General features: G+C 39.6%; 1 protein-coding gene across 2 annotated transcripts in view; it reads left to right on the forward strand.

The window, feature by feature from the left end:
- LOC128836781 (formin-like) overlaps positions 1–24,424 on the forward strand; it is a 248,220-nt gene extending 223,796 nt beyond the window's left edge. For both annotated transcript variants that reach the window (XM_054027364.1, XM_054027365.1), the window contains 3 exons: positions 4,235–4,384; positions 19,795–19,879; positions 23,425–24,424. In XM_054027364.1, the coding sequence (XP_053883339.1) occupies positions 4,235–4,384; positions 19,795–19,879; positions 23,425–23,469 (280 nt within the window). In that variant the 3' untranslated portion in view covers positions 23,470–24,424. The remainder of the gene's footprint in view (positions 1–4,234; positions 4,385–19,794; positions 19,880–23,424) is intronic.
- Positions 24,425–26,949: the final 2,525 nt, after the last annotated feature.

A 26,949-nucleotide genomic window follows, 5' to 3' on the forward strand; every position in this document is an offset into this window, starting at 1 on the left:
GAGTATATACAATATTAGCCAAAAATTGTATGTGCAAGACCATTATTACAAACAAACAGCAAAGCACAAGTATATTGCAATGCTTCTTGTCTCACTCCCAAGCCTAGAATTATCTCTTTGGGAAAGTGCAGCCAGATCTTCAATGTCTAAATGAGGTTAGGAGCTTGTCTTAACATATCATCTGAAAGACAAATGTAGATCTGTCAGCCTAAATTTTGTCCTGATGAGAAATAGCATATTCATCTTTATTGTGGCCTCCGTGTGTGTGCATTGTTTGATATGCTCATCTTGCAGGCTTGAGATGTATATTTGATATGCAGTATTGGAAAATGTAGCATTTGAAAATGCTTTCATCTAAATCTGTTCAAAGTTACTGTGTTTCTTTTTCTTTTTCTCTCATGACTAACTGAAATTTTACACACAAGAATTTTCTGTTTTCCTTCTTAGAATGCAGTCAAATCTACTTCTGGTGTTTATATTCGCTAGCAAATCATTCGCTGTTAAAATTGTTGTATCTGGGTAGCTCTAAAATAAAAGCCTTGCTGCTCTGAGTTAAAAATGATGGATGGGTATTGACTAAAGTATTCCCATCTGTAGCTGTTAATTATTCTTTTCAATATCCTAATATTAAGAGTGGAGATTGAAGATGATTTAAATTAGCAAAGAGATAGTAATTCCCCATTACCAATAGTGCTTGAAAAAGAAAACAGGTCCAGATACTCAGCTTGCGTGAATGAGCATAGCTCTGATGAAGACGATGGAGATATGTCAGTACACCCCAGCTAAAGGTCTGGCTCAGGGTCTTTAAAATTTCAAAGTATAAAATTAAGATAATAAATTTTATACAGTCTAATTTTATTTGTACTGATTTATTGCTAGTTATATATGTCACGGCAGAGTCCTGGGTGTTTAAGTTGTTTACCTGTGATATATTTTATCACAAATTACTGTTATGGATTTTCAACCTTAATTCCATTTTAACAGTTTCTTGTTTCAGAATTTCTTTGCATTTTTTTAACCTATTCAAAATGTCATACATGAACAGTAAACAAAGAAAATCCTACCATGTGATATTTGTAATGATTTGAATCTATGCAATATCAGCCTTAAATCATTTCAAAAATCATTTTAACTATTAGGGTGAGATTTCCAGGTACATTCTAGCTGCTTTGCACCATTCTGCTGCAGAGCAAAGCAGCTAGAGGTACTGATAAATTGGCCCTTACTTTGCAATTGGCTGATTGGTTTTAGTTATCTGGGAAACAGGTTTTTTTTTTATTATTATTATTTTAAAAATCTGTAGGAAAATGTGCCAAGTAATCCTCCAGGATATGAAAGGATGTAGTTGAAAGGATCTGTTATTCACTTTTAATGGGTAATAGTTATTTATAAAAGCCTGCAGGAAGACTGGGCAGCAGAAGGCACAAGGTAGGTGAGAGCAGGGCTCTGTAGGAGGGAGGTTGCTAGAGGATGAAATTGGGAAGAAGGGAAGGAGGGGGGATTCAGTGGAAATGTTGAGGGTGGTGGTGGGTGGATAGGCCGGGAATTTACTTTGTGGCCTGAGGTAGGGAACTGTCTTAGTCAAGGCCGGCTCCAGGTTTTTTGCTGCCGAAGCAAAAAAAAAAAAGGGGGGGGGAGGAGCCAGAGTGCCACCCCTTGAAAAGTGCCGCCCCAAGCACACGCTTGGGACGCTGGTGCTTAGAGCCGGCCCTGGTGTTAGTGCAACTGGTGCTATATGAAGGTGGAACCTTAGAAGGAATTGTCTCCTTCCTATAACAGTTCCTCTTTTGCTCCTGCCTCAGCTCCCCTAGCAGGAGATGCACAGTTAGGGCAAACCAATTTCTTAACTCTGCCCTGTAGTGATACCATGTTATCAACTTTTAATTCTATTAAGGTATTTTAGAATCTTAGATTATGTTAGATTATTAGATTATGTTAAACTGATTTTTAAAGATGCATCAGCTATTTGTTTTTCTGTTTCCCCTCACTCCCACCCTCCCCCATAATTCTGATGATTTGAAGATATAAATTATTAACCTTAAATCATTTTCTAGTTTTTAACTCTTGTTCATATTCACCACTGTGCTCTTGCTACTCAATGCCCCTCTGGAGAAGCACAAAGTATACTGACCGCTTCAATTGAATTTCCAGTTGCTTTATTTTGCAAAGCAGCTACAGTATTAGCTTTGGCTTTGCTGTAATTTTGAGGAAGATACTCTGTATTCTTCATACATAGCAAAGTGTTTAAAGCCCTGCTTTAAGTGCAAAACTCAACCTTAACCATCGAATTTCCATATAAACATACGGGGCTAGATACACATGGGGCTAGATACACAAAAAATTTAGGTGTGGCAACACTCAGCATCACCATGCCTAATTCTCAAAGCCTGGATTAGGCCTCTAGGCTCCCTATACAATGAATAGAGGGAGTAAGGTGCATCAGAATGAGATTGACAAAATCCAGCATGCTAGGCAGCTCTTCACCTAAACTAGCCAATGGGAGATGCCAAGACAAGGAGTGAGTGCTAAGCCCCATCCTTCTTTTGGAGATAAACATCTACATCCAAGCTTCAGGGAGGCCCTTGGGATTCTCAGTTGTAAACCCTCTATTGGAGTTAGGTACCTATGCTGTTACTGCAAGAAATCCTGAGGTTGGGGAAGGCTGTTTAGTGTATGCCCACCTATAGGGGCCCAAACCAGTAAATGTGCTAAGAGTTTGTCTCCCAGATCGGACCCTGGAAGTGAGTTAGACAGAGAAATGCCTGTCTTTCCCCAGTTTGTAAATCACTCTGGCACATGTGTGTCTGGACACCTGGTGTGGAGTTGTATGTCATGCTCATCGACAGAAACATAGGTGCCCAGGGAACTTTTAATACAAACATATAGGCGCTTTGTGAGTTTAGGCACCTACAGGATTTGGTGGCAGCTGAATGAGGGATTTGTGAATTCCAGTGGGACCTGATTCTGGGATTTAGGTGTCTAAAGTGTCAGTTAGACACCTAAATCCTTTTGTGAATCTATCCCATAATGTGGATCTATGTAAATGAATCCGCTAATACGGGATGAGATATCTGCCCAAATATGAGTTGAAGGCCATTTGTTGAACTTAAATTTTATTGTTTGTAGACCATGTACAATTTTTAAAAAAACCTTTTGTTTTCAAGAGTTTAGCTTCCTGTATTCAAGAATTAAGAACCATTGATAGATGTTAACAAGCACATTACTTCCCTTTCCCCAAATGTAGTTGGAGTTTCAAGAAAAGTGAATTCTCTTGAAAGATTTTCTTATGTTGCCTTTACTGTTAAGCCATGACATTGTTTTTAATCATTATCAGCAAAACTACCCTGACAGATATTTTTAATTTGGAAAGAAAACTGATTCAACCTTAACAAAAGCAAAAAGAATTTGTAGATTCTATTATTTCAGGTTGGACATCTCATAACCATGATCATGGAATCAATTACCTGTTTATCTATGAAATGTGATACAATAATGGTTCAAATGCATATTGCACAATAATTTAAAATACCACAAAACTGTTCAACATGAAAAGAGTGTTTTAGAAATACTCAGATACACTGCAAAAATGCTTTAGCTGTAATATAGAATAGTAAAGTATTACAACACTGGCAATAAAACTAGCCTGTTATTACTGCTTTTATCAGCTTACTAGCCCCCTGGGAAGGTATGAATCACTTTCATTGTGTTATCTCTTTGCAAACTAGCTATTGGCACTGACTGTGGCATTTGTGCTGCTGCACTGAGCTCCATCACTACCTGAAAGTCTCTAAACTAGAGATCATGTGACACTTGATTTCCTTTTTGCTGATAATTATTTATGGTTTGGCATACAACTCTCCTGTTGGCCTTTAATCAGAAAAATAACACCAAAATAGCTCTCCTTTCAGCTTTGCAGAATAAAAATGTTCGTTAATAAGTTTATCTTGAAATTCAGGTAAATAAATTATGATTATTAAAAATGAGTGCCTTTGCTTTCCATACATGACATACGTCAATGGTGTCTTATTCACACACACAAAAATTATCCTCCTAGGAGAAAAAAGTAGGTGTTGGAAGGTTAGTTACACTTGGCATGAATTGCTGCTATGGTTTCCAAAGTTAAGGGGAAGTTATGGTAATTATCAGCCTTGGCTACTGAGTCAGGAACCAGCCCTCAGGGAAACTAAGCTTCCCCAATGGGTTTTACGTGTTGACAGTTTTTTTTCCCCTGTAGCTTTGAAGAAACAGTGGGATTCTTTGGGATAAAGCCAAAGTCTGGTGAGAAGGAGATCACACCAAACTACATTTTCACTGTGTGGTATGAGTTCTGCAGCGACTTCAAGACCATTTGGAAACGAGAGAATAAAAACATTTCCAAAGAAAGGTAAGGTTCTAATAAAGTCATTAATACTATTTCAGATGTCTGGGAAACTGTTCCTTCTCAACCGAACAAATTATACTCCCATATTTCACAGGCGTCATTGTTTTCTTTCAGATCAAATGGGCATCAAGGAAAGATTATTCCCTCAGGGTACGCAGGAAAATTCACCAAAGGCATGCTGTCCCCACACAAAGATAAACACATTTAATCTGATAAATTACACTTTCTTAACCCCTTCCAATTACTAGCTAGTAAAATGAAAGGGGAGCTATGCTAATTTGTAACAGATTGCTTCTCTGTGTATTTTCATGTTGAACTAGTCTAAATGAGGCGATATTGCTGTCGCAGACAGTAGAGACAAATAAAAGTGAATGCTTTTCCAGTTAATATACTGCACTTGCATCAAAGGGAAGCCCCTGAGATTCGGGCCACACTTAGCACAGTGTTGAAGCCCCACATTGAATTTACAGCACCATTTCTGGCTGTTGGTATCCTGCTGAGGACATCAAACTGCATGCCGCTAGATCTCACCACAGTCTCCTGATTTTATTAGTTTGAGTAAAAAAATAAAATAAAATAGAAACCCCACAGCTCTGAGCCTGATTTAAAAAAAAAAAAGAGAGAGGCTGAATCCTTTTTTAAAAAGAGAGGAAAAAATCTGTTGTATGCAAATACTGCACGGTGACCACATATTTTTGCATTGAAAAAGTACTGAATGGGTGTAGTACATTCAGACTTCAGAAAAAACGTATAGCTCATTTTCAGTGCAAAATGTAAATCTGGGTGCATATTCCAAATTCAACTCAGTAAAATAAGAAAACATACTTCTGGAGAACATATTGGTGAGCAATGCACCGGTGCTTAGGTTGTTCATTTTGCTCTAAATCACAGTGAATTGTTAGATTGACTAGTTGGTATTGAACAGGTAAAAGTCAACTTTTAAAGACATGCCAGAAAAATCATAAATTCCCAAATATATTTAAGCCCTATGACTATTCTTCAAATCTGGTGTTAATTATCGATAATACAGTTTTTAAAAACTTAAATAGCATAGCATTCTGGATCATTCATTTAACAGCATAAAAAATCAATTAAAATGTTTACATCATGTAACATTTACAAGGGTATCTTTTATATTTTCTTGTGGCTGATTTGACAGGTTATACATCTGAAACTATATAAAATCAATTGGCATTTAGCAGACTTCCATAGACTTCCACAATACAATAGCTGGATGTATTTTCTGTTGAATCATGTCCTTGTATTATCATTCCATTGCTAGTCACGGGGAATATAAATTAATGTACAAAAAAAAAAGATCGAGGCCACACATCCTTTCCTTTTTAATTTATATAGTACCACGATTCTGACTGCATACCAATAGCCCCTTCAAAGAAACTGGTTTAAATACCCATGTAAAGGCATAAACATTGCATTAGACATCTTAACAGAACTTCTCAACTATCTTTAATATATTATTCAAGCTATTTTTGTTTATAAGTAAAACTATCCACCATCATTTTCCCTGTTTCATTGCTAAGATACTGTCAAAATGTTAGCGCATTGTCATTCTGTTTACAAATAAAAAGGTAATATAGATGTCTGATCCATTCTGCTAATGGGTCTGATGTGATATTTATTCCTGTTCGTGAATATAAAGCAGTAGCCAGTAGAACACAAAGCATCAGGTTTTAAATTTGTACACACTTCAAATTCGCATTGATAATTATTTTATTAGAATATCATTAACCTTGAAAAGGTTTGTTTGGGGTTTTTTTTTTAATTTAAAACCTGGGTGATTCATCAAGACAATGTGCTGCTGAAATGAAGAGCCTCATGAAATAACTAAATTAGAATGATGGAAAAACTGTTTTCATCATCTTGTAAAGTCATGACCCTTTAAAGGTTCTGTTTTACAAAGTGTGAGGCTGACACTTCACCAACCGCTGTCCAGGAATAAAAGGTTGAAAGACATTTAAGTAGCAATCACTGTACATTGTGAAGTAGACTTTTTTAGTTTTGTTTTTACTGCAACGGTAGACTTTAATAACCTTAGTATGATAGGAATGGACAGCTGTCTTCTGTAGCTGGGTAAAGCTAATTAATTCGATGCACGATTTGTTTTGCATTTCAACATGTTTATAATTAAAATGTTAAAAAGAGACATTTATCAGTCACAAATTCTTCTTGTGTCTAGGGAGGAAATATTGTAGAAGCAGAATAACTAGCTTTTATATCAATATTTTAAAACTTGGGTGTCAACAATTAGACACTTAAATATTTATTTAGGCACCTTTATTTATTTATTTAAACATTTATTTAGTCCAGTTATGTAGGTGCGTAAATGTGGATTTCATTGTCCAGCTTTTGGAACCCAAATGTGAAGACTTTGCCCTGAGTTTTTTTCTGTCACCATCTAAAATTGTGATTGATTACACAATGGTAGTGTACATGTTTTATTGATTATAATTAGTATAAAAATTAAAAAAAGTGCAGTCTAGGATTCCAATATGTTAATACCATTGTATCAGACACTGGTAAGACCTCATTTGGAATATTGTGTACAATTGTGATCAACCATGTCCAGGGAAGATTAAATTAAACTGAAACAGGTGTACAGGAGAGTTATTAAGATGATCAGGGAAATGGGGAATGAATGATCTATTTTATGAGAGGAGACTGGAATAGCTTGGCTTTGTGGGAGGGTATATAAACACCCCATTGGGATAGAAGGGGTTGCCCCACTGCACCTGCGGAGCCTGCTCCAGCTGGAGGAGGAATTTAAAAGACAGCCAGACAGCTCAGAAACAGGGAGTCCAAGCGGGACAGTAGATAAGATAGGGAAATGGACTGCTCCTGAGTGAAGGTACAGCTGGAATCCTTGCTGCAGGTAAGGGGCGGTCCGCAAGCAACAGCTACCCTGGATCCTGGAGGAGGGATAGTTTGTCCTTCAGGATTAAGAAACCCTTTGCACTGTCTTTTCTTGGATTGTTTGTGAGACTGTGACCATACCCTAGACTGGGAAAATAAGTGGTAGGATGGGCCCTGGGAGGAAAACTTATCAAGCACCCAGGAGTGCTCCATTGCTGCCACTTGTAGGAACCCTGGGTCGAAGCCTGGTAGAGAGGGAGAGTCCAGGCTTCCCCTATAAGCCAACCACGAGGGTGGCATAACTCCTGACCTTGAGTTAAGGAGAGTGAAGACATTGTAAGCCCTAAAGTAAGGGGGCTTTGAGGGTCCGGAGTTGGGCTGGACATTCCTTTTTGCAGGACGTTGGACTTCTATATTTTGTTGAACTCTCTGACGCAGGAAAGTGGTGGACTTCAACAATGAACTGGCTAGAGGGCCAAGTTACTATCTACCAAAAGAGGGACTGCCCACCACACCAGAGTGACCACTGGTAGAGGATGCTAGAGACAGGGGAGCGTTGTAATCCAGAGACCTAACCGCTAAGTGGTATCACCAGTAAACCCAATCCCATCACAGGCTCAGCCTAGCAAAATGAAGGCTGCGAGGCGATATGATTGCTCTCAATAAATACATCAGGGGTAAACACCAGGAAAGGTAAAGAGCTATTCAAACTAAAGAACAATGTTGGCATGCACAAGAACAAATGGGTATAAACTCAGGCTGAAAATTAGTAAATTTCTAATCCTCAGAGGAGTTAGGTTCTGGAACAGCCTCCCAATAGTTGTGGGGGGGAAACAATTAGTTTCAAGAGAGAGCTGGAAAAATATATGTGTGGGATTGTATGTCAGGGTTGTTTATGATGGTGCAGGGCAGCCCTGGTTGTCCCTTCTGGCTTATGTCTTGCATTCGTAAAGCTCATGCATCAGGGCTTCAGCCAGTCACCTGCAACAGTCAGAAAGGGATTTCGCCCTCCTCCCCCTCCATCCCCCTGCAAAAACCCATATTCTGATTTCTTTTTTTTACTTCTTTTTTTGTCTCCTTCCTCTGAAACATCAGAGATGATCACAGCTGGAAATGGGACAATGGACAGGGTGGGCCGATGCTCTGAGGTAGCACCAAGCATTCTTTCTTCCATGCTTGGCTGGCTCGTTCTTGCTCACATGCTCAGGGTCTAACTGAATGCCATATGTGGGAGTGGGAAGGAATTATCAGGGTTTTTTGCCACCTTCTGCGCTGTGAAAGTCCGGGTCACTTGTGGGAGTATCTGGATATATCTCATTTAATCGTTGCCCTGCCATTGCAGGAGGCCTTGATCCCTGGTGCATCTCAGTCCCTTTTATTCTCTGCCTCTGGCATATAATAATTTAGTCTTCTATGGGCTGTAATACTTTGGTCTAATTTTGGTTCTTGAATTAGTGTGCAGGGGCTGGGGGACGTTGGCCACCTGAGATACACAGGAGGTCAGACTGGATGATTTGGTGGTCCCTTCTGGCCTTAAACTGTCCAATTCTATGACCAGTATGTTTTTCAGTTTCACTAAAAACACTAGTCCTTGTCCTAGCTGAGCATTAGCAAGTTATCTTCCTGGAGTTTCACCCATGAAACAAGCACAATGGTAGTGTACATGTTTTATTTTTTAAAATATTATCTTACTACAAAAAGATTGCAAGTAAAATCCTTTACATGTTTCTCAAAAGTCAATTTTTTTAAAACAATTAAATTTAATATGATGATGGGGATCTTACTTCTATATAGAGCCAAAAGCATTTAACATTTTAACTGACTATACAAACTATTTCTCCCAGACATCCTATCTAATCTGTGACACCCACCCAGCACCAGTCGAATGGAACAGGGAAGTTGCTAATTAGCACTGAGCTGTACTACATATTCATTTAGAACAAGAGCCAGATGAGACTTCAGTGAGAATTTAAGTAGGCTGAAGTTGATTATTCAAGTTGTAATTTTCCCAGGAAGCATACCAAGTGTAACACCAGACAAAAAAAGCCCTGGGATTCTTGTATTCAGGGCCAAGTGATCAGGACGTCGGGTTTACATCTCATCCAAAGAATCCCAAAGCTAGATTCTGCTTAGCTTGTGAGAATTATTGGAATGACAGTGCAAGGTGATATGGCTTTAAGCCGTATGATGTTAATAGTTATTACAGGTTTGTAAAAAATGAATGATATCTTATGATACTTTTATACTATCATGGTGTTCAGAATAAACTATGGATATCTTATTTATCAGCTTCTGATGGGAAAATAGTTAATATTATTTTCAATATTATGTGCAGTTTGTAGGCAAATCATTTCAATGTCACTCACCATGTGTTCATCCCACCGATAGCGCAATCAGACTTTGATCCTTGATTACTGAAATACTGCTGTTGTTAATAATCTGATTGGCATTTCATTAGACCTTCCACATAGTCAGTGTATTAACGACAGCATAACACATTGTCTCATGAATGCCACATATAGTTTCGCAATATTACTGGAATCTGGCCTCCTTACAGTTTTTAGAAGACTGTTCATTGCAAATCACATTTAAACTAAATATTACTATTTCCTCATGAGTCTTGAGGGCTCTTCCTTATTGGTTTGAACAGTACGAATAACAGTGTCACTGCCATATGTTCTACTGTAAAAAAGGAAGTGTTAGTGACCCTCTTCTCATTACTGGGGTAACCTTCTCTCTTCCCAACTTTTCTTCAACTCCCCCCCTCCCCATATAAGCTTCAGAGACACATTCTCTTACTTCTAATCTCTTCCATGTTGTTCATACATTATCCAAAACAATGGATGGCAATCAGGGTGAGGTTCCACTTGTTGCTGTCTTTGTGACTGTGGTGATTATTGTTTGTATTATGGTAGAACCCATTATGCTAGGCACAACACTGACACACACATGATGGTCTCTGCCCCAAATATCTTATCTAAGTATATGATGGGAGGCAACAAGTGGAGACAAAAAATGGGATTTCGCTTAGTGTAATAAGCAGCAGCTGAGATACACCAGTAGTTACCCATTATAAAGTGTTTTAGAGGCATCACAACCTAAGTGAGTTTTAAGGAGAGATTTGAAAGATGATAATTAGATTGCTTTGGCGATTTTTTTCAAGGCATTCCTCCCAGACATAAGGGGCAGCCTAGAAAACAGGTGAAGATGCTTGTGGGAAAATTTGACCAAAGGACATGAAAGGCTGGCATCATTCGCAGAGTGAAGTCGGAGTTTGACTGCTCTATATACTTCCCTTCTCTCTCAAAGCTGTATATGGTAGTTTGTGCATAAGTGAAGGGGGGAAAGGGAGCCAAGTGGAGGGATGCAAAGAATGTTGTGATGTGGCCAAAATGATGAGTTTTGCATTTGTGCAGCAGCATTTTGAATGGATTTAAGGACATCAAAATGGCATTTGTTAAGACCAGAAAGGAGGCAGTTGCCATTGTCAAGATATAAGCTAATGAGGGCTTGTACCAGAGTTTTAGCAGGATGAACAGAGAGGATGGATCTTAGAGATGTTTTTCAGGAAGAGCTGTCAAAGTAGATATGGTTTAGGCAGAGGGACAAGAGAAAGAGGATACACAGATTACAGGCCTTAGTGGCAGGGAAGATAGTGTTGGTGTCCACAGAGTATGAGAAAATCGTGTGTGTCTTCCTTGCAAGGTCCTCTGTCAGAATTCCTGTTCCTGAAAGAAAAAAATATGTACCCTCTGTTGCTCTTCTGCACATGCTGTTTCCCGGGACATAAAATTAGATTTTCTCCTCTTGGCTACAGAGTGCAGTCTGTGGTGTTGTCATATTCAGATGAACCAACAACTGAGGATGTAGAAGTAACAGCATGCCTTCCAGCAGTAGATCCTTAAAGAAATTAAAAAGCAGGCTATCTGCATCAGCAATTTTAAGATTGGAGACAAACTCCATTGGCCTAGACAGACAAATGCTTTTTGACCATAGTCTTTTATTGATTTAATAAAATATATTGTGTACATATTTAAAATTCAGCTTATAGTATATACCATCTAGATAAATGTTGCAAATGTGTCAATTTTCATTATATAAAAAAACATGATATACTGTGAAATGGTCAGTTTTGTAAAATGTAACTAGATGTAATGGACTGTCTAACCTCTACATTACTTTAACTATGTGTGCACTAAATTTTATGAACTGTTGAACAGGAATAGTGTCATCTCCTGACTAGTAGCAGTTGTGGAAAGAAGGGAATGCACAGTCCTGTTGATTCACAGTAAGAGTTGTGGAGGGGGAGCAGTAGATTCTGCTCAGAAATTCATGAAGTCCTGAAGAGACTGTGCCCCCACCCCACACACACACACACATTGAATGCCAGCAGAGCCCTGACAGCATGGAGCAGGTGTAGAGAGAATTGCATGGGCTCAAGAAAGAGGAAAACATGCTGTGTTGGCTTCTAACATATCTTTGGGTTTTAGAGCACTGGTGCCCTACCTCCTCCTCTGAGCTGAGTCACAGAGGGGAGCATAGGGGTAAGTGGTGATAATAGCAGCCTTTATCCTCCCAGTCCTTGTTTGCTTCAGTGGAGATGGAAGTTATTTTTGTGAGCTTATGGAGAAAACATTTTAAATGTGTAAAATACTGTGTTTAGTTGTGTGTTTGTATTCCCTACAATTACTGAATAACAAATTACGTTTTTAATGAAAGATAATGGTCAAATTTTATGGCAATTGCCTCTGATTTTGGTGCCTCAATTATTTGGGCACCTTGGTCTGATTTTCAGAGATACTGAACACCCAAAACTCCCAGCTAGGAGTGCAGATGTGACTTTATTTCACATTACTTTGGGTAACTCAAAAGAGTTTCAGGTAAAATAATGGAATCATGATTTATTGGTTTAAAAATACATAGCTCCATTTTTGTCAGTTTTATCTGTTTTGTTTTTCAAAGTAATGTGCCAGAGTTTAAAGGATCATTTAATACTAGTTTTATATTTATGTATGTTATTAAATATAATATACATGTATAAATATTATATTATTCCTCCTGTATTCATTAAGATAATTTGATTTCTCTTGCTCAGCAATGATTGATGATAGTTCTTCCTTTGAACAGATTCACATTACAGCTGGTCAGATTTTGTGATTTTAACCAACTGGCATTCCTTAAATTTTCCTCTTTTCTTAAAACACACAGAAGTATGTTTAATGTCTAGACATGAGCTGTGTCATTCATTGATTAATTCTGCCCAAACATATAATATGTAAGAAAAGATATTAAACCCTTCATCATGAAATGTGGTTTTTATAATTCAATGTTTCAATGTGAAGCCCCAACAAAAACAAATATTTTGCTGTGTTTTCCACATAGTACTGATTTTTGACTTGCAGATATATGCTTGTGATTGGGTGAATGATAGGCTACATGGGCTTCCTGTTAGAATGGCAAAAATAGGAGGGGATAAAAAATAAACTGCCAATTAGTGGAAGAAGCACATTAAAATTAGTTTCACCATTGTTGCTGATTTAAACAGACAGATCTGCTTGGCCCGATGGTGTGTTCTTAAATTACAGGTGCACTTGTCGTAGAATGGTCTGGTATGCTGTAGAAGGGTGGGGGAGTTCTACTTCTTGTGAAAGCATTGAAAGGATTACTATGGACTTCAGTGAGAGTTGGAGAGGAAGGGAAAATACTGAGAGAGAAAAACAGTGAAAAACTCTCATAACTCAGTCCTCTGTGAAGAAGCTTAACTTTCAGATTATTTCACAATTATTAATGCTTAGTCTTCTGTCCCCCTTGGGTATGTCCACACTGCAATGTAAGACCAGGGGTAGTAGAACTCAAGTTAGCAGAGTCTGAGATGGTTAACTTGGGGCTTGAGCATTTATACTCATTTGTAACCCCAGGTTAGGAATTACTGAACCTTGGGTCCCAAGCTGGGGCTTCAGTGTCTGCACTGCATCATATAGGCCCAACTCCAACCACCCATATCCCAAACTCCTAGTGCCTTCCCAAAACATGGGCCAGTCTAGCCCTCTGTTTATGGTGCAGTATGGGAAGCCTTGACAGTCCACCAAACTTCACTGTCCAGAGGACAAAGAAGGTAGGCTCATGACATTGTGGGGTTCTTTTGGTGGACTCCCAGAGCACAAATCCAGTGGAACTGTGTCTACACTGCAAATCAATAGGACTTGAACTCTGGGTCCAGCTTGACTCAGGGTCAGACCTTCCATCCCTGTGAGTCCTGGGACCTTGTGGCCGAGTCTGAGGTAGCACAATTTGTAGATGAAATGGGGGTGGTTAGGCTTGAGCCTGTGTTCGAACCTCGGGAATGCATTGCAGTGTAGACATATCCCTTGAGTCACACAGTCCCCAGACTGTTTATGAAAGGGAAATTATCACTTGTACTGACATATCATAACAGCAAATTAGAAATACTAAACAAGAAATGCTGCATCCAATTTAACAAATATGTACAGTGCTGCCCTTGCAAGGTAGCCAAACCTCTTTTTTTTGTTGGGGGCTTCCTGCTTGGGATGGACTGGCAGATCAATACCCCCACATCGCCTCATACCATGTTAAGAGATAGGTGCCGCTGTGTTTTCTTTTTTCTGTCAATTTTCTCCCTCAGCTCGCATTTTCTTTATTTCCCCTGTAGCATCTTTTTCCTTTTCTATTTGAAGTTTATCCATCCCCCGCCCCCTTTTCTTCCTTATTCTTTTTTGTTCTTTTATATATATTTTTGCTGACTCTTCTACTTCCCTCCTTCTCTCTCCTGCTTTCCCTCTTAGTTCTATTTTCATTCCCCCACTCATCAGAAGGTTGCTAGGGTTAGGTGTCCATTACTGCCACTTAAGCAAAGCAAGGAATCTTTGGGCTGCTGCCTGAGCCTGCAGCCTTATCTCTCTCTCTCGGAGTACCTACATGGTCTCCCATCATCCTACTGTCTGAGCCCTTCCATATGAGCTGCTCCTGTTCATGTGAGCTACTCGCAGCCAGCTATATTAGATGCCACTTCCACAGCTGGGAGGGAAGGTAGATTGCTTTCAAGGAGTCACCCACCACTTCACCCAGAGACATAGTCCATTTGCACTGAGTTTGTGGTGGAACCAGTTCCTGACGTGTTCCCCCTCACCCTGATATCCTGAATTAGTCTCCTGAGAGGTGTGGGGTCCTGTTCCCCTGTATGCAGCTTGTGAAGTGCTGCTTTAGGGATTCATTCTGCTCAATTACTATACTAAGGGCAAGATCAGACCCTTGAATAGGAGACTCATGTCACACCCAAATCTTTAAGTGATCTTTCTCTTTTAAATCTATAAACAGTTCAATCGCCATGTAACAGGTCGTGCTCACCACCGTGGCACCTCCTGCTGGTTGCTCCAAGAATTAGCTCTGTTCATCAGCAGGGCACCTCTTGTGCTGTCTCACTCTCCATCACTGCTTCTCCACCATCTCCGCTGTGTGTGGGGACCCACGTTGCTGCCGGACCACAGCCTCCTCCTCAGGGCATGGCCCTCCAGCTGTGCCCCAACTCCACTGTCTCCTGCCTTCTGGGGGAACCGACAGTCCTTCACCCGGCCTCTCGCCGCAGTGGCAAACTGCAACCCCTAGTCCAGCCCCTCGCTCAGGGACAAACTGCAGTCCTTTGCTGGGCCACTTCCTTTGGCAACCAGTGGGGCAAAGAGGGAGTTCCAGGCCTGCCCGCTACTCTGGATCCCGATTGAGGGACCCTGTAGCTGGCAGCTGCTCATTGCCTCTCCTTCCCCTCTGCCAATGCCTGCTTTCCCTGAGCCACTTCCCCATAGCCCCAGCACCTACTCAGACCCTATATCAAGACCACTGTCTGGGTGGGAGCCAGCCAGGCTGGAGCTCCACTTGCTCCCTGCCCTGCTCAGCACTGCTCTGTCCCAGGTACTTCTCTCTATAGGCAGCCAGTCCTTCTCCCTCAAGCTCCAGAGAGAGACACAGCTCCTCTCTGCCCTGCAGCCCTTCTTATAGGGCTCAGCCTGGCCATGATTGGCTGCTTCTAAGCCTTCCTCTGATTGGCTGGGTTCTGCACAGTCGATCCAAGGGCTGCTGTTAACCCTTTGCCAGCCAGTGAGGGTCAGCTGCCCCGTCACACCCTGTTATCACATCTAGTTCGTTATTTTAGTTCATTCATGATTTTCCTACTGCTTAGGGAGTTCTTTGGCTGTCAGATCCTGCCCCACCCCCCCTCTCCAGGTTGATGACTCATTTAACACTTGACTAACAAATGAGCTCAAATAACGAGACAAAGTGGACACCTATTCGTTTTATTTATTTATTTGTTAAGCCTCACAACCTGTTTATTCTCCAGTGACTCTCAAGCAGGCTGAGACCCTTATATTATTAGCCTTGTCAAAACCACATTAGTAATGTTTTCTAGAAGTCCTCTTCAGCTGTTTTGCTGGCCATCCTATTGAACAAAAGGGTTATAGACTGCTCCCCTACTCTCAGGAATACCTTTTCCTTTCACCTGATTTCTGTAATGTGTACAATATTAAACTGACCATCTTCATTAATACTTAATATAACTGCAGTTACTCTCAGAAAAGTAAAAAGGGATATTTAGTGGGATTTATTTGTTTAACTTCCAGTTTGCCATTCTGTTGCCTTTTGTTTTATTGTAAACTGAGAACAAGTAATTGACAGTTTAAAAAAAGCAAGGAAGTTTATACTTTTATAGGAAGGAGTACAGCAATTTAAGTCTATATAAATTCTCATAAACTGCATTTAACTTCTTAAAGGACTTGCTTTATGACACATTAAATAATTTATTTTAAAGTGATTAAAAATAATAGTATGTGGTGTGATATCCCTGCAAATCGGTTATTTACATAGTATCTCCACCTAAGACAATGTCAGACAATAATTAAGAGTTTATTCCTGTCTATGTAAATGAACTTTATCTGTAGTTTTACTTTTTGTGTATCATACTAATCTCTAAGCCAAATCACACAAGCCATGTACTTCACTTACTATTTATTTGTAGTATTATAGCTGGAAATAATTTCAGATACTATTTCCTGATCATTACATTCATTATACGAGTGGCAACAACATTTCTGTTTACACCAAGTGAAGAGGGCAGAAAATGGACACAATAAGCAGAGAAAGGGTGGTGCTGCATATTTTATTTATAATATCCATGCAGCTGTAAGCATAACTGGCTAATTAAGCTTGCCTAGTAATCTGTCTGAATTGTGCTTATAGCCATGTATTATGTTTGTGTTTATTTGGTTATTCTATTAAAAAAAATAGTTGCAGTGGTACACATATGCTACTTTAGAGGTTCATACAGCTCCAAAGTGTATTATAAATATTTGTAATTTTTGCTGGAAAACTACCATAACTTTTAATAGGCAAAGGTATTTTCAGGTTTATTTTATATTTTAAAAAGTAGAATATACAAGTGGGACGAGGGATTAGACAATAGCTGCCTTCAGCTAACTCTCTTTTGCATTAAGTTAGTTTTTACTTCAATTTATTTTAGCCATTTCTAGGCTTGTATTTCAACATACAGTGGCTAGTAGCAGTATCATTTCCAAGAGTAGGCGGGGGCTGCTATTATTTATAAAGCCTCTTCACAGTGTGGTTACTTTACTGACCTAATTACTGAACTAACCACTTTCTTATAACTAGGGCAATTCAATTTTAAAAATATTGAATAGTTAAGTCTGTCTTAAATTATATACTTGTGGTGCTGAGACTCCATGCTAATCCTTACCTGTCACACATTCACGAACCTTTAGTGCACACCAGCAGGAGCTATACAGACCAATGAATGCACAACACATTAGTGCACTTTAGAAATCATGGCCTCATAGTGCACATTACCGCACCATGTGGACAAGCCCTTTGTTTCATAAAAGTGATATGGTAAGCAACATATTAGTCTGTTTCAACTAGAAAAGCTTTTCAGTTCTGCACTAATATCTGACAGGTAAGCATTAGCAGGTATAGTAGAACCTCAGTTACGAAAACCCTCGGGAATGGAGGTTGTTCATAATTCTGAAATGTTCGTAACTCGGAACAAAGCGTTATAGTTCTTTCAAAAGTTTACAACTGAACGTTGACATGCTACAGCTTTGAAACTTTACTATGCAGAAGAAAATGCTGCTTTTAACCATCTTAATTTAATTGAAACAAGCACAGAAACAGTTTTCTTCCATTGTCAAGCCCTTTTTTTTAATGTTCCCTTTTTTAGTACTTTACATTTAGCACAGTCCAGCGCTGTATTTTCTTTTTTCTTTTTCTTTTTTCTTTTTTTGTCTCTGCTGCTGTCTGATTAAGTACTTCCGGTTCCAGATGAGGTATGTTACCGATCAGTAACCCTGACCCTAGTAACCCTGGTGTTCATAACTCTGAGGTTCTACTGTAGTCTCAGGACCATAAGTATATCATTTAAGATGACCTTATCTATTCATAATTTTTTAACTTGAGTTTATCATCTCCAAGATTCTCTGTGGTTAAGATGTTTGCTCAGTTTATTTTGAAGTTGTTTGGAAAAAGCCCATAGTGCCAGTACAACAACCATAACCGCAGGGAGGGAGAGAAACTTGGGACTCACAAATAGGTGGTCCAAAATGACGGCGTTCATAGAATCCTGACCATCCCAGTTTGGTCCTACTGAATCTAAAAATAGTAACTGCCTTTAAAAACTGAGAGGCACTTTGCCATTATAACCTTTGCAATTATGAGGTGTGTACTCTTCGATGACTAGCAGTCATCGTGTCATTAAAAAGCAAACCTTATTTGCTATCTGAGAGTTGTGAAGAGGTGACATAGGTAGCATGTTAAAAGTTCAATAACTTGTAGACATCTGGGCATGCTAATAAAATAAGTATTATAATTTATAAGAACAAAAGGTATAACTAAAACTGTAAACAAACTTGATATTGTGTAGACTAAATCTCACATCAATCTAATTTAAGGTATTTCTATAGCATCTTTCAACATAGAACGTAAGTAGTGTTGGAAGTAAGGCTTCTTAAAAGTAACTTCACTGTTCCCTCATGCTCTTAGGCATTTGCAAGGAAATAAAGAAGTTTCAAATGCTAACAATTGTCAAACAGAAGCTTCCAAAATACATAGTTCAAACAAGGAATGTTAAGTTTTAAAAATGAATTGGACACTGATAAACACTGCAACATATTTATGAATATATTTTAATAAAAATGTCAGGAATCCCAGTTGCTGCTGGAGGAAAGCGGTAGACAGTGGTACAAGAGGGAAGGAAGTCCATGTCAGTAATTGCAGAACTAATCCACGTTACTTGTTGCTTTACATGGAAAATTCTTCCAAAATTTAGTGTATCAAAGGTGGTTTGAACTGGTTTTGGTATTTTAAATACTTTATTGCCTGGGCATAGAAAAAGGAAAAATTAAGTAAAAGGAGAAGGTAAAATATCTCAGTATGACAATGCCAAGAACTATAAAGTTTATAAGAAAAAACTGTTTCGGTGTACAGTAGTGGAAATTGGATTTTCTTTTTGTGATCAAAATTTACTTGCAATTTCCTTTCCTCTTGGATGTTCCAAATTGAAGTATAAACTAAGTGTTTACACTGTCAGAGCGCTAGTGATATGGAAAGTTGGAAGGGTGCAATCTCTAGGATGGGGTGTAGGGGAGGTTAATAGAAAAAAAGTGCAGTTTTGTGTAGAGATAACGGTCTGATTTCATAGGATAACATTAAATTTCAAATTTCATAAGCATATGTTTTAATGGCCAATATCAGACAAATGGTGCTTTGAAAGGTGCTGGCAATGTTTCTAAATTACCTAAAGAGAGAACCCCAAGAATTTCCACTCACTTTTTTACCTTGTTTGGAGCATCAGTTTGTTAATGCCACTGATTCCCCGCCCTCCACCCACCCCCCTTAAAGATGAGAATCAGATCACTTTTCTGCTAAGTTGTTAGGTTTTCTTTTTCCTCTCCCTGACTTCTGAATGGCTTACTTCCCCTCCTCCCACCACAGTTGATTCAAGAAGCCCACCCTGCACAACACTCAAAACAACAGGAGGATTTTGGAAACAGAAGATTCTGTCCCTCTCCTTGAGGGGGGAAAAAAATCCTTCATGATTTCAGTGGGGCTCCACATGGGTGTGGAGGCTTGCCCGTGTGCATTGCATAGCAGGATCAGGGCCTAAGTCCTTCCATTTTTTTATTTTCCTCTAGTTGAGAATTCATTCATATCTGCTGCTATAATATTTTAGTAGGTGCAACTGAACAAATTTTAGTTAATAACACTAGATCATTATTTACACTTGATGTTGCTGTTCGTCTTTGCCTTGTATTCCTTTAGTCTCATCATTCATTGAGCAATGCTTTTAAAGAAACCAGAGATTCATAGATTCTAGGACTGGAAGGGACCTCGAGAGGTCATCGAGTCCAGTCCCCTGCCCGCATGGCAGGATGGTGGTTGATGAATGTGTAAGTATACCAGTTGGATGTAAAACAGTTTTGTTTTCTTGTATCTAATAGTATATTTTGTGCTGTATTTTGTTTCAGACTGAAAGAGGCTCAGAAATTCGTAAGCAAGTTAACTGAAGAGAAAAAGGTTGAAACAAAGAAAATCAATCCCACGGCTAGTCTGGTATGATATATTCTTCAGCATAACACACTGAGAAACTGTGCTTTGCATTTCTCATTGAAATGTCGCTAGTAGCATGCATGTTTAGTCAGTTGGAAAGCAGCAAACTGATATTGGTCCAGGGGAAAAATCTTTAAGGCCTCGCCTTCAGTGGTGTAACAACTGAGTTTAGAAATGGATTTAAACCTTATTTAAATTCTCTTGTGGCCAACTCTGGCTCTAACTGGTTTGAATGGCAAAGTATGGAAGAAGCCACTATTCTTGTCTTTTTACCTCACAAGTCTCTGTGCCTTTTTCCCTGCCACCCTTTAGAATGCTCTATCCAGACCTGTTCAAAAAGCCCCCCCTTCTTGTCTTGATTCAAACCTCTCCTAAAGACACTCTTCTGACATCTCCCCTTGTTAAGTGAGGGGGGAATTTTTAAAAAAATTAACAGCCTAACATAATATCATTTACCCTTGTCCTTTCTGGACACTTCTTTGTCTTTGAGCCTCACTTTTTGTTGTACCTTGTCAAATTTACAGTGTTGTCTTTGGGCAGGGACTGAGCATTATCTGTTTTTTTGTGAGGCACTTAGGCTTGAGCAAAATTAAATTAAAAGCATACTGGCCAACCAAACAATGGCTAAGAATCATGTTTGGCCACAATAACCATGCTTAAGAATAGTTTTTAAACCAGAGGTGGGCAAACTACGGCCCACGGGCCACATCCGGCCCCTTCTGCCCAGCCCCTGAGCTCCTGGCCCAGGAGGCTGGCCCCCGGCCCCTCCCCTGCTTTTCCCCCTCCCCCGCAGCCTCAGCTCGCCCCACCACCGGCACAATGCTCTTGGCGGCCAGGCAGTGCAGCTACAGAGCCGGGGCCTGACCCGGTGCTCTGTGCTGTGCAGTGGTGTGCCTGGCTCCGGGCAGCGCAGCTGTAGCGCAACCAGCCACCGGTGCTCCAGGCAGCGTGGTAAGGGGGCAGGAAGCAGGTGGGGTTGGATTAGAGGGCAGGGGAGTTCGAGGTGGTGGTCGGGGGCGGAGCTGTGGATAGGGGTCGGGGCAGTCAGAGGCAGGGAACGGGGGGGGTTGAATGCAGGGCAGTCAGGAAGGGGTGGGGGGTTGGATGTGGTAGCGGGGGGCAGTCAGGGGCAGGGGTTCCAGGGCGGTCAGGGAGAAGGGGTGGTTGGATGGGGCAGGGGTCCCAGGGAGGGGCAGTCAAGAATGAGGGGGGGGTTGGATGGGGCGGTGGGGGGGCAGTCAGGGGCAGGGGTTCTGGGGGTGGTCAGGGAGAAGGGGTGGTTGGATGGGGCAGGGGTTCCAGGGGGCGGGAGGGGTTGGATGGGGAAGGAGTCCCGGGGGGGGGAGCGTCATGGGGCGAGAAGCGGCGGGGGCGGGGGCCAGGCCATGCCTGGCTGTTTGGGGAGGCACAGCCTCCCCTAACTGGTCCTCCATACAATTTCTGAAACCCGATGTGGCCCTCCAGCCAAAAGGTTTGCCCGCCTGTTTTAAACTGAGTTGTTACATAGGTCTAAAACTGATCAAGAATATGGGATGTAGTAAATAGGATGAAATTCAATAAGGACAAATGCAAAGTACTCCATTTAGGAAGGAACAATCAGTTGCACACATACAAAATGGGAAGTGATGGCCTAGGAAGGAGTACTGCAGAAAGGGATCTGGCGGTCATAGTGGATCGCAAGCTAAATATGAGTCAACAGTGTAACACTGTTGCAAAAAAAGCAAACATCATTCTGGGATGTATTAGCAGGAGTGTTATAAGCAAGACATGAGAAGTAATTCTTCCACTCTACTACGTGCTGATTAGGCCTTAACGGGGCACCACACTTCATGAAAGATGTGGACAAATTGGAGAAAGTCCAGAGAAGAGCAACAAAAATTATTAAAGATCTAGAAAATATGACCAATGAGAGAAGATTGAAAAATTTGCGTTTGTTTAGTCTGGTGAACAGAAAACTGAGGAGGGACATGATACCAGTTTTCAAGTACGTTAAAAGATTGTTATAAGGAGGAGGGAGAAAAATTATTCTCCTTAACCTTTGAGGATAGGACAAGCAATGGGTTTAAATTGCAGCAAGGGCAATTTAAGTTGGACATTAGGAAAAACTTCCTAAGGGCAGGTCTTCACTACCAGCCGGATCGGTGGGTAGCGATCAATCTATTGGGGATCGATTTATCGTGTCTTGTCTAGACGCGGCTAAATCGATCCCCCTATGCGCTCCCTGTCGACTCCCCGAGGAACTCCAGCTCACGAGAGGCGGAAGCAGAGTCGACAGGGGAGCGGCAGCGGTCGACTCACCACCGTCCTCACGGCCAGGTAAGTCGACCTAAGATACTCCAACTTCAGCTACGCTATTTGCGTAGCTGAAGTTGCATATCTTAGGTCGACCCCGCACCTAGTGTAGACCAGGGCTAACTGTCAGGGTGAATAAGCACTGGAATAAATTGCCTAGGGAGGTTGTGGAATCTCCATCATTGGAGATTTTTAAGAACAGGTTAGACAGACAGCTGTCAGGGATGGTCTAGATTGGGGTGGGCAAACTTTTTGGCCCGAGGGCCACATCTGGGTATAGAAATTGTATGGCGAGCTATGAATGCTCAAGAAATTGGGGTTGGGATGCAGAAGGGGGTGAGGGCTCTGGCTAGAGTGTGGGCTCTGGGGTGGGGCCAGAAATGAGGAGTTCTGGGTGTGTGAGGAGGCTCCAGGCAGGGGAGGAGGGAGGAGAGGGATATGGGTGTGTGTGAGGGCAATATATAATAATTCTCTTCTCCAAAACCTGATTAGCATTTTTGGTACATTTCCACTCTAATCATTCTGGACACATGGAAGTAAGTGGAATATTGTCATGAATTGCACTGAGGTTTTTGTTTCTAAAGAGAGAACATTCAAACATTTTAGTTGACCTGTTAACTTTTCTACTTCTACCTTTTCAAGATCAGAGCAACAGCAGCAACAATTGCTTTTTAACTTGTTCTGCCTCAAGAAATTTCACTTCATTTCTCAGGAGATGCCTCCTTACTTCCAACTCAGAAAAAACCCTCCTGTCAATCCAGGTAGCAATGCCCATGCAGTTCAGCAAATTAAACTTTTTTTTCCCTACGCCCACAATGGGCTTCTATGAGGGTCAGCTTTGAAAGCAGAATGGAAGAAGCTATTAAAATCATACATTTTGTATACACTGTTTTGAAATGTTTCCAGCTTTCTGCAGCAGCATTGATCTTTGCAAAATTTCTTGTTTATATTTAAAGTAACTGACTCCTTAAAGACATATAGAACTAGTTAAATTCATAGAAAGGCATTTATGGGGTTTGATAGTTGAGCATTGTGTGTTGAAAGAAATCTTTGCAGGAAATGACAAACGAGCATAGTTTAGAGATTTATGGCACTCCCGGAGTTAATTTTCTGGAGGAAAAAAAGGCTCCAATCTACTATGACTGGTTTGCTACTCCTCAGTTCAGTGTTCTAGACCACATGCTTGTTGCAATTTAAGAACAGATGGAAAATTAAAGACAAGAATGATAATAAAGCTCTTTTTTCCTGAACAACAGAAAGAAAAACTACGTCAGAAGGAAGCCAGTGTGACCGCTAACTGAAAGAAGACACATGAAAATAATGACAGTGTGACTTAATACCTTGCATGATGCTTTACTCTGCCCATTCCCCAGGGAGCACCTTATGTCAATGTTATGCAGTTCTGCTTTTCTCATCTCTTTCTGAGACAATCCACTAAAGACTTTCCAATCCTTTATAAAGAGTTTGCTCATTCAGTAGCGGGAACACTAAGAAGCTGTTTACAGGGGAATTGTGAAGGGTTTTATATAACTCTTCCTTACATGGCTTAAAATGCAATTCTTTTCTAAATGGTTATTTAAAGTACTCTATGCATTGTGCACTAATGCAGAAAAGATAAACACAGGATTTTGGATGTTGAATTAAGTAACAGCTAACAACCTGTATATTGCTTACTTTAGCTTCATGTAGATTACCACAGAGGTACAGTTCAACTCATGAGAGGCTATTCTATCGTAAGCTTTTAGACCTCAGGACAACTGAGGGCAACTTTGATTCTAAATCATTTTTGATAGTCTAAATAAGTATTAAATTCATTTTGTTAAAACTGATGCAAGTTTATTATCATTAATGTATTCTGTATTTTATTACAATTATTTTTATAGAAAACTCAGTCTATGCCATATGCATTGAAATAGGAATAATATTTTGCACATGTGGAGAGAGAAATAGCTTCAGATTCTGTTGTCTTATAATATGTAGATGATATAACTGGCAAATTATTTTTATGGTTTTGACTTGATGTTTCTTATGTGTTCTTCATTTTGCCTGATTCAAAAAGACAAAGGACAGAAGCATTTTTTTTTCCAAATTATCAATGCCATAAGATAATTTATTTGTTATCATTCATCTAACTATAGTGCATAACACATCTCCATTGAGTCATATATTTACTGCTAAAGTTCTGGCTTTAAATTCTATTGAAGTTCATATTCTTTAACAATAAGCACCTCACTATAAAACATACTATACAACCTTCTCTTGTCTCCCCATATATTTATATCTGTATGTATAACACAAACATGTACTCTACAATGTTAGAATTTGAGGAGGAAGTAAGAGAATCTTGCTGTCATCTGGTCATAATATAACCACTCTTTATGAAATGCCCTGCTGAGTGCCCTGAGCTCCACTGGTACTTTCAGGCACTCATTACATCACAGGATCAGGTTCTTAGAAAGAGAGATCCTTGCAGCAGACAAAGTTTCAAGGTAGAATAAAAATAGTGACTATTAAAAATAAATAGAACTTTTGTTATAGACAAACAATAGACTGCAACTAAAAAAGCAACTATTTATGTTTCTCATTTGGAGAGTTCTGAACAAATACACCTCTACCCCGATATAACGCTGTCCTCGGGAGCCAAAAAATCTTACCGCGTTTATAGGTGAAACTGCGTTATATCGAACTTGCTTTGATCTGCCGGAGTGTGCAGCCCCACCCCTCCAGAGCACTGCTTTACCGCGTTATATCCGAATTCATGTTATATCGGGTCGCGTTATATCGCGGTAGAGGTGTAAAGTTAAGGGAGGTAAGATAGCCCTATATATTTTGGAATTTGTAGCTGCTGTTGATAGACCTAATATGTGTAAATATGCTACCAATGAAAAATCAATTATAGATCAATGGAAGTAAATAGATTCATGGGGAGGGGGTGCTCCCTCAGTTAGCATGGAAATTTGCGAGAACATTCAAGCGCAAGTGATATGGTGGTACTATTTTTCCGACTGAAGGAAAGCAAATTCCAAAGATCAAAATTTTCTGTTTTCCATCAAACCAAGCACAAACATAGGTGAAATGCAGCTACTTTGGCAATCAGCATTAACAACATACAACATAAGCAATAGTGCTCATACAAGCCAAAGATTCAAGAACACCAGTAGGCAAGAGGATTTTGATGAGTCTCTAAGAAAACTACTGTTATTGTTCTGTACCTGTCAAAAAACTCTGGAATATTGTAATTAGAGCTGGATGGGAATTTTCTGACAAAACATTTTTCATCAGAAAATGCAAATTCATCAAAACAGAAAATCTTCTTGGGAAAAGATTGCTTTCAACGGATCTCCTGGTTTGAAAAAATTTTGTGAAAAAAAGTTTTATAATTGTCAAAATTTCCCATTTAAACATTTTTGAAATGAAATGTTTAAATTTTGAGTTCAAAATGACTTTTTGTTTAGAAATAGTGGTTAATTTATACTTTAAAAATATTAAATGTCAAAATTGAAAAGAAATGTTTTAAACTTATATAAATGAAACCTTTCAATTTTTTTCTAATTCTTGCTTCATGAAATTTTTTGAGATTTTTGACTTTTTGTCCCAATTCAGGGAGAATTTTTTTTTCAAAATCTCATAATTTCTCACTGGCTGTGAAAACACTTTCCCACCCAGTTCTAATTGTAATTATTTTTTTCCCTGAAGGGGGCAGTTATGTTTCAAACTTCCACCCTTTTATTACTAGCAGGATTACTACTAGATTAAATGGAAAAGAACATCTAGTTCATTTGATCCATTCCCCTTCTCAGGACTTAATGACTATTGTAAGCCTTACTCTAAATGAATGGACATGACCAGCTAAACAGCATACTGGTAGACCGCTGGCCAATATCCACAAGTGACCAGAGACCTTTAATACTGATGCCACCTGTTGATCTTAATGAAGTTATTCTAGCAGAAAAGTGACATTGGTGATTAATAGATATTATATTGAGACTTGGCAGAATTCAATTTTTATTATTTTAAAGAATAATATTGCTGTTAATTTTAAGTATTATTTAAATTTTTATCATTGCAGGAAATTGGGGGGGGGCGGAGGAATCAGACAATAATTATTTAATGAGAGTAAACGTATTTCAAATAGTTAAAGTTTTATAACCATTAAAACACAGATTGTCAACATCAGATGTTGAAGTATACAAAGTAAATATCCTTAAATCAAACTCTAACAAGTTCTCAAGCAGCATTTTTTCTTACTTTGCCTATCTGTAAATTTCTATTATTATTGATGGAACTATTTTTGTTGGTTGATGTGTGTACGGTGAAATCAACAATTACTGACATTTACTGATTAAAAATTGAATCCTTCCAAGCCTACATATATGTATATGTAAATTATATAATTATGCACTATTTAGGTACTCTAGATTTAACATTTAGAGATCAGCCTGAATCAAAACCTGGGATGTGAATACCCCTGAAGTTTCTGTCTAATAACACAATGGCACAGCATAAAGTGCTATGTCAGGGAAGTTGAAAGCACTTCAGATGTATTTTGAGGACAGATTTTTAACCTGAGCTTTCTGATCTGGGGAGGAATAGAAAAGATAGAAAGGAGGAGGAAAGGAAAAGGTAGAAAGAAAAGAAAGTCAACAGTTTCTTTTAACCCCCCTTGCTATTGCCTGGCCTTTGGAGGTTTGTAAAGACCAGTCTAAAAGGGCCCTATTTTTCAGCATTACCAAGGATAAACATATGAGACCTACTGCACATTAGCTTGTTAGGTAAGGTTC

This window comes from Malaclemys terrapin, chromosome 4 (assembly GCF_027887155.1).
Source record: "Malaclemys terrapin pileata isolate rMalTer1 chromosome 4, rMalTer1.hap1, whole genome shotgun sequence".
Taxonomy (NCBI): Eukaryota; Metazoa; Chordata; order Testudines; family Emydidae; genus Malaclemys; species Malaclemys terrapin.